This window comes from Callithrix jacchus, chromosome 12 (genome assembly GCF_049354715.1).
Source record: "Callithrix jacchus isolate 240 chromosome 12, calJac240_pri, whole genome shotgun sequence".
NCBI classification, from domain to species: Eukaryota; Metazoa; Chordata; class Mammalia; order Primates; family Cebidae; genus Callithrix; species Callithrix jacchus.
In genome coordinates, this window is record NC_133513.1 from 5998109 (window position 1) to 6006767 (window position 8659).

Below are 8659 nucleotides of genomic sequence, written 5' to 3' on the forward strand. Positions count from 1 at the left end.
TAAACAATTTTGTTATTTATTAAGCATCTGGCCATCCAATAACGGAAACTATCAAAAAACCTATCCTTTGGGCTCCATCTTGGAAACAGCTGGATGTACACAGGACAAAGCTTTTTGTTAACGCTTGTGTTACTAACTGTCCTCCTTTTTAACACAAAATCTACAACAAATTCATTCAACAATAGCAGAGCCACAAAGCCACCCAGGTTACCAGTCTCAGCAGACAGCCTTCACAACTGAACTTGCCTTGTATGACCTACCTACGTCTCACAGAAGTGAAGGTTCTTCACTCAAACACAGCAAAGTTAATGAAGAAACGGAGATCTGTTTTGCAGCAAAGATCTCTTAAACTATTGTTCTTTAAGGGACTTAAAACTATTTTGTTTACAGATTTCTCACTTCAATAAGTTCATTTTATAAGATTAATGTCAAACTCAACTTTTAATCAGCTAAAAAGAAAAGCATTATTAGTGATTTTTATATACCTCGAGCATCGTTTACTTCTCCCCACTGTTTAAGGAATTTTAACTTGATAAGTTCTCTCCTCGTGATTTTTAAAAATAGTTTTTCACTTCTACATTAATATTAAATGTCGCTTATCAAAACTTGATTCCAGGAATTGTAGTCAAGCTTAAGCCACAAAATTCAAGTTTTGTTTCAACAGCAGAAGCAGATTTCTGAATATGCTAGTGGTCGGTCACAGAAATATTTCCACGAGTTGAACAGCTGTGTCTAGTGCAAATCTGAAGGCAGCAATGTAATTCAATTTGGACTCATTCATTAGAAACTGACTTTCAGACGCTGCCACTGCAAGACTACTGGAGAAATGCAAGCTGCGCTGGAGACAGAATTGTTCGCAGCGGCACACAAGTTTTTGCCACAAAGGAAAGAGCTCTCAAAGAGGAAATACAACTAGTTCATGTTACCATGAACCAGCGCAGGAGGACCCAGAATTACTGAATGAATAGAAAACTAAAGTACTACTCTTAAACAGCTATGATTACTCAAGAAACTTTCCAGGGAAGCTGTTTAATTAGAGGAAACAAACAAAAAAGGTGATTTATTCCGTATCCTGGTATATTTTTTAGAAAAATTGGAATTCCTACATTCCTTAATTTTTTGTACATGTACACGGTGAAAACAACACAAACTCAAACGGTGACTGCAGCCGAAATGAACTTAAAATCTGCCGTTTCACTTTCTTTTGAAGTTATACATGGAAACGAAACACTAAATGCCTAGTTGACAAAAAAAAAAAAAAAGTTTTGAAAATAAGCACTAAGCATCCTTCCAAGGAACTCACTCATTCCTAACTTCAGTCTAACTCAAAGCTGGCGGCTGCTCTGCGTCCTCTGACTGCAGCCTGGTCAATGTGTCGCCAATCAAGAAAACACATCGCGCTACCTCTGGCCGCGATCTTGCTTTCTCTAAGCATCAAATGTACCCTCCGCTGTCATTCCTCTGGACAGCCACGCGTGTGGACGGCCGTGGAAGGGTGCGTAGGGCATTCCCAAACAAACCCACACGCTGCACTTTACTTCTTCTCTTCTGGAGTGCCACTCACGTCCCCGCGAGGAGGGCTGATCAGGGGCGGGTAGGCCGAGTGCATCGTGCATGTGCTGCCCCATCTGGGCCCAGTGACAGTCCTGCGACGAACTTCCACCCTCCGGCGCGGGGCGAGAGGAACCGGCTGCCGGACCTGCTCCGGGCTCCCGGCTCGGTCGGTCTCCGCGACCACGACCCCTGGGCACTCTCTTCCGGATGGGGGTGACAGCGCGCCCCGGGATCCCGCTGCCCCGGACCCCCTCCTCACCTGTGCTGTCATTCGCCGAGAAGCCGGGCGAGCTGAGTTTGGCTCGTTTGGGGTTAGGAGGTCCGTCCAGCAAGTTCTCGGCCATTTTCACCTGCTCGCGAAAACAGCCCCGGGAGCGGGCGGCCGGGCAGGCGAGGGCCCGGGCGGGGGTCGGGGGCCCGGCCGGCTGCGAGGGAGAGGAGCGAGCGCCGGCCGTGAGCCGGCGGGCGGGCGCCGAGGGAGAGGGAGGGCGCAGGCCGGGTGGGGGAGGCGGCGGCCAAATCTCAGCCACAGCAACAGCGCCCCGCAGCGCTCACCGCCCGCCCCCGGCCGCCGCCGCCGCCGCCGCCGCCGCCGGCCGCGGCCCCCTCATCCCCTGCCCGCCTCCCGAGCGCGACACTCCGCGGCGGGGACGCCCCGGCGGCCCGGCTGCCCCCCCGGGGCCGGCTGGCAGCGACGGCGCCCGGCCGAGCGGCTCAGGCAGTCCCCGGGAACATGGTGGTGCCGCCGCCGCCTCGCTCCCCCCCCCGCGCCCCACTTAATGAATTCGCTCGCGGCCCGACGACGAGGGGGCTCCGGGCTCCGCTCCCCACCCGCGGCCCGCCGCCGCCGCCGCCGTGAGGAAAAACAATGCGCCGAGCGGGGTCGCCGCCGCCGCCGCCGCGGCCCCCCCACCCCCCGTTCCGCCGCCGCCGCCGCCGCCGCTGCCGCCGCCGCCGCCGCCGGGCTCCGGGAGGCCGAGCCGAGAGGCGAGCGGGGCCGCCGGGGCGGGCGCCGAGGGCCGGGCGGAGCGGGCCGGCCGGGCGGAGCGGGGTACGCGGGCGGTTGTGGGGCCCGGGACCGGCGGGGCCGAGTAGATCGCGCTCGAAGCCCCGGTCGGGTCCGCGACAAGATGGCGGCTGTTGATTCCTCAATTAAAAAAAAAAGAAAGTTTTTTTTCTTCTCTTTCCAGAGCCTGAACGGGGAGGGGGTGGGGGCGGGGCACGCCAGTGCGTCACCCCCCCCCGCGGCGTCACCACGCACAGCCCCCGCCCCGCCCCCTCCACCTGCGCCGGCCGCGGCGGAAAGAGCCGAGCGTGCTCGGGCGGAAGGGCCGAAGGCGCGGCCGCTGAGCAAGGGGCGGCGGGTGGCCGGGCGCGGGCGAGGCCTGCGGGACGCCGGGGCTACGGGCTGAGCCGCGGCTTTTGTTCTGACGGCGACTAGGCGACGACTGCCGTGGTTCCTGGCCCGAGCGGACTCCAGGAGCAGCGGCCTGGCCATGGATCGGGCCTTGGGGTGTGGAGTCGACGCCGGCCCGGGCCCGCCCGTCTCGCTGGGGCGGCGGTGCTTGTTCCCAGCTCCGCGCTTCCCGGAGACCCTCCTCGGTGGTGTCGGGCGGGGACTGCCGGGGGCGACCCCAGCCCAGACCACGCCACGCCACTAGCCCTCGCCGCCAGGGAAGTGGAATGGCCCCTGCGAGGTACAGACCGCCCTCGGGTCCGCCGACGAGGTGGGCCGATGGGGAAACTGAGGCAGGAAGGGCAGAGCAACTTCTCCAAAGTCGCCAAGGCAGAAAGTGGCAGGGCCAGAATTCGGATCCCGCCCCACCTCGTGATACTAGAGAGTGAGGGGACCTCACGCCTGTTCCCAGCCCGAGGCGGCGAGGCCGATATCCTCACCTATGAGAGTGGGGTGGCGAGCGCCAGCCTGGGCCGAGAAGGGCCCGCGCATAGGGCTTAGGCCTGCACGCCCCGGCCGTGCTCCCCGCCCCAGGCAAGTCGCAGGTGCCCCAGACGGATGCGGGCCTGGGGAGGCCCCCACGCGAGACCACAACCCGCAGGACATTTCCACGAACACCCAAGGTGTTCCCATCTCAGTTAGTTATCTGCCCCTCCAAACCTGCCCGGCTTCCTCATAAAGGTATCAGCAGCAACCCTATTTCCTAAGCCAGAAACCCTGAGTTCCTAAGTGAGTCATTGCGGACTCCTCCTCACCGGCCACGCACTCCTCTCCCGATGGTGTTGACCTGGGAGACGGCTCCTCTCGCACTGGTGGCGATGGCGGTAGCTGCTCACTTAAGTATTCTTTGCCCTCTTTTGTTTCTCTCCACGCAGCAAGAGTTAACTTCCCGAAAAGAGAGGAAAAAAATCTGTTTAAAACAACTCCCGGGCCGGGCAGGGTGGCTCATGCCTGTAATCCCAGCACATTGGGAGGCCTAGGCCGGCGGATTACCTGAGGTCAGGAGTTCGAGACCAGCCTGACTAGTATGATGAAACCCCCGCCTCTACTAAAAATCCAAAAATCAGCTGGGCGTGGTGGTGCGCGCCTGTAATCCCAGCTACTCTGGAGGCTGAGACAGAAGAATCGCTTGAACTTGGAAGGTGGAGGTTGCAGTGAGCCGGGATCAGCCACTGCACTCCAGCCTGGGCAACAAGAGTGAAACTCCTTCTCAAAAACACACCAAGACCCTGACACAGAAAAAGGAAACAATATTCTTTAAAAAAAAAAAAAAAACATGTATCAAGTCTCCTAAAAACATTGTAATATGTACATATGGTGACTGTCCTTGAGTGTCAAGACCGATTGTTCTGCTTTTCTCTGTTTATCCGTACTGTTCAAAGTCGTGCACCACCACACCAGCACCCCTCTTGAGTCTCTCTTCCCCTTTCCACGGCTCAGTTCACCATCATCATCCTACACCCACTTACTTGGCCAATAGGCATTTCTCATCATTCAGGCCTTTTTTTTTTTCAAATGCTGTTCCCTGTGCTAAGAACACATATGCCTGGCAAATTCAATCTCATCCTCCATGACCCAGTTCAAATGTCACCTACTCCAGGAAGCCCTTCTAGTCCACTCCTCAGCTCCCGTTATCACTTCTGGGCTCTGTGAGAGAGCACCTAACACATCTTGCCCTATCTTCCCCTCCTCCACTGCCCCGGAATTAGTTCATGTTTTTACTTATGTATCAAATAGCTCTTGAGAATCCCAAGGCCATTGAGGCTGTGCTAATCCCCTTGGCCAAAAACATAAAGAGATCCCCATATTTCCCCAAGAAATTGATTGGGACAGGCTTCAGGCCATTCCTCCATAGAGGGAACAAGGTGTCTGGCCACTTACACGCCCTAGGGCCTGCCTTGGGGCAGTGGAAACACCGTGCAGCCCCCCCAGAGGCCCCTTGGAAAGTGGTTTGCAAAGAAGCAGGCACAGGAACTTGAGCCATTCCCCCACAGGTGTGCAGCTGTGATGCAGATTCCCTTTTTTTTTAAGAGTGAGTTTTACTCTGTTGTCCCGGCTGGAGTGCAATGTCACGATCTGCGCTCACTGCAGCCTCCACCTCTGGCGTTCAGGCAATTCTCCTGCCTCAGCCTCTCGACTAACTGGGATTACCTGCACCGGCCACAACACGTGGCTAATTTTTTTGTATTTTTAGTAGAGATGGGGTTTCACCATGTTGGCCAGGCTGGTCTCTAAGTCCTGACCTCAGGTGATCTGCCCACCTCAGCCTCCCCAAGTGCTGGGATTGCAGGCGTGAGCACAGCCACAGGTTCCATTATATACAGGAAGTCAAGGGAACGCCAGGACTCAGAAGTAAATGACCTGGGCATGGCAGGGCTGGGCCTGGAACCCAGGTCCTCACTCTCCAAACCCCTTGACTTCCCGTCTCTCCATGCTCCACCCTCAAACATCCCTGCTCTGCAGTCCCTTTTTCTCTCTCATTGTTCTCGCCTGGTATTCACTGATACCTGTTTTTATTTTCCTTTCTATTTCTTCTCCCTTCAGTTTGACCCAAGGAATACTGAGCTCAGACACTGATGGGGAGTAGCATGGAAGGGACTGTGGCTCCCGCCTGCACTCACCTGGCTGGGGATCACCATCGACAAGTGAGTGCCTTAGGGATACCAGGCAGCTCTGCTATGCCTACCACGGATGGCACTTCCTACAATCCTTGAAGGAAAAATTGTCCTCATTTCACAGATGAGGACATAAAGCTCAAAAGAGGACAAGTCGCCGAGCCATGAAAGGGCTTCGCTCCGGTGCACACCTCCGGCTTCCTGCTCTTTCCACAAACCTCCCTCTAGTCTCAGAAGCCGCATTAAAAAACAACCAAGGGAATGGGCATGATGGCTCCTGCCTGTAATCCCAGCACTTTGGGAGGCTGAGGCAGAAGGATCACGGGAGCCCAGGAGTTTGAGACCAGCCTGGGCAACATAGTGAGACCCGCCCCCCAATCTCTACAACAAAATTTTAAAAAATTAACTGGGTATGGTGGCATGCTCCTGTAGTCCCAACTACTGGGGAGGCTGAGGCAACAGGATCATCAGAACACAGCAGGGAGCTGTGATTGAACCACTGCACTCCAGCCTGGACAACAGTGAGATACTGTGTCAAATAAAAAAAGAAAAATAAATGGAATTTTGGCCAGGCATGGGCCTGTAATCCCAGCACTTTAGGAGGCTGAGGTGGGCAGATACTTGAGGTCAGGAATTTGAGACCAGCCTGCCCAACATGGTGAAACCCCATCTCTACTAAAAATACAAAAAATTAGCTGAGCATGCTGGCACATGCCTGCAATCCCACCTACTTGGGAGGCTGAGGCAGGAGAATTGCTTGAATCCAGCAGGTGGAGGTTGCAGTGGACCAAGATGGGGCCACTGCACTCCAGCCTGGGCGACAAGAGTGAAACTCCATCTCAAAAAAAAAAGCAAGAAAAAGAAATAGAATTGTTGCAATTTGATATTTGTTGTCCCTTTCTAGGATTAAATAGATTAAAAGCATCAAGTGTGGACTTTACCTTCAAGATACAGAACAGCATTGGAGAGAAAAACATAAACATGAACCACATTGAAAAGATAAGCAGAGAATCAGAATAGCACAAAACCATAAAAACTGCCAGCCCAGGGGTAGGAGTCCTGGGCTGGGGGGCAGAGGCTTGGGGGAATAGTCCCAGGAAGACAGGATTCCAGCCAGTTCCCAGCAGACAGAGGGCAGACAGAGCTGGGGTCAAATCCCAAACCTACTGCTTTTTCTTAGCTGTGTTGAAAACAAATACCTCCTCACCTGCCAAGAGAGCTGAGGTGTGGTGATGAGATGGAGGGTGCATGGGGTTCCGGGCACACCAAGGCACCATACTAGGCAGTTGCTATTTGGGGTGGTGGGAAGCAGGTGCTGAATGGGGAGGGGCCCCCTCTCCTCTCTCCACCTTCCACGTAGGAGGCCGCACCCGCCTCTCTGGTGGGAGACTTGCTGTTGTTTTTTGACCATCACTGTCCCTGAATCTTTCCTCCCTCACTTACCCTGGTGCCTCCTTTTCCTCAAACACATTGGTAGCTCCGGTTTCAGCCCTGATTCCACCCTGTCTCTTCCATTCCCAGCCAAGGAAACTGGAACAAGTTGTCTACACAGATTGGGTTCATTTCCTCTTCTCCCATGCCCTGTGTTTTTTGTTTTTCTTTTATTTTATTATTTTGAGACGGAGTCTTGCTCTTTCCCCCAGGCTGGAGGGCAGTGTCACAATCTCTACTCACAGCAATCTCTGCCTCCCAGGTTCAAGCAATTCCCCTGCCTTAGCCTCCCAAGTAGCTGGGATTACAGGTACCAACCACCAAGCCCAGGTAATTTTTGTATATTTTTATAGAGATGGGGTTTCACCATGTTGGGCAGCTGGTCTTGAACTCCTGACGTCAGGTGAGCCACCCGCCGCGGCCTCCCAAAGTACTGGGATTACAGGTGTGAGCCACCGTGCCCTGCCTATTTTTATTTTTGAGACAGTCTTGCTCTGTCACCCAGGCTGGAGGGCAGTGTCACAATCTCGACTCACAGCAATCTCTGCCTCCCAGGTTCAAGCGATTCCCCTGCCTCAGCCTCCCGAGTTGTTGGAACTACAGGTGCCCACCACCACACCTGGCTAGTTTTTGTATTTTAGTAGAGTGTTACGGAGTTTCACCATGTTGACCAGGATGGTCTTGATCTCCAGACCTCGTGACCCACCTGCCTCAGCCTTTCAAAGCACTGGGATCACAGGAGTGTACCACCACACCCAATTAATTTTTGCATTTTTTATAGAGACGGGGTTTCACCGTGTTACCCAGGCTGGTCTCAAACTCCGGCTCAAGTGATCCTCCCACCTCAGCCTCCCAAAGCGTTGGGATTACGGGGTGAGCCACCACACCCAGCCTGCTTTCAGTTCTTTTGGGTATACACCCAGAATGGGATAATTGCTGTCCCATATGGTAATTCTACTTCTGACTCTTTGAGGAGCTCTCATAATGTTTTCCATAGCAGGCGTATCATTTTACATTCCTACCAGCAGGGCACAAAAGTTCAAATTTCTCCACATCCTCACCAACACTTAGGCTTTTTTGTTCTTTCATTTTCTTTTCTTTTCTTCTTTTCACTGGGCCTTCCAGTTCATTCCTTTTAACCGCCATCTTGTATTCTATTGCAGGAACAAAGCACATTTTATTTATCTGTTCTCCTCCTAAGGGACTGGTAGATCGGTCCCACTTTTTTCCTATCACAAACCGGGCTGGAATGAATGTTCTTGTACGGGTTTCCTTGTGCACCTAAGAGCATCACCATGTGAACCCTGAGAAGTAGATTTCCTGGGTTTAAGGTTATATTAGGCAGAGCCCTGGTAGAAGGAGATGGCACACTTAAAATCAGCCAGTGCAGCCGGGCATGGTGGCGGGTGCCTGTAATCCCAGCTACTCCGGAGGCTGAGGCAGGGGAATTTCTTGAATTCGGGAGGCGGAGGTTGCGGTGAACCGAGATTGCATCACTGCACTCCAGCCTGAACAACAGAGTGAGACTCTGTCTAAAAAAAAAAAAATCAGCCAACTTATGGAAGGTTTCATAGACGAACTGCTTGCTCAGTTAGGGCAGGTT

The 8659-nt window shown here is 53.8% G+C and overlaps 1 protein-coding gene across 8 annotated transcripts in view; it reads right to left on the bottom strand.

Moving 5' to 3' along the window:
• CREBBP (CREB binding lysine acetyltransferase) overlaps positions 1-2704 on the bottom strand; it is a 163630-nt gene extending 160926 nt beyond the window's left edge. For 7 of the 8 annotated variants that reach the window (XM_078344542.1, XM_035266793.3, XM_035266791.3 and 4 more), the window contains exon 1: positions 1814-2028. In XM_078344542.1, the coding sequence (XP_078200668.1) occupies positions 1814-1898 (85 nt within the window). In that variant the 5' untranslated portion in view covers positions 1899-2028. Of the gene's footprint in view, positions 1-1813 lie in introns of all 8 variants that reach the window. The other variant, XM_035266789.3, reaches the window with a different exon arrangement.
• Positions 2705-8659: the final 5955 nt, after the last annotated feature.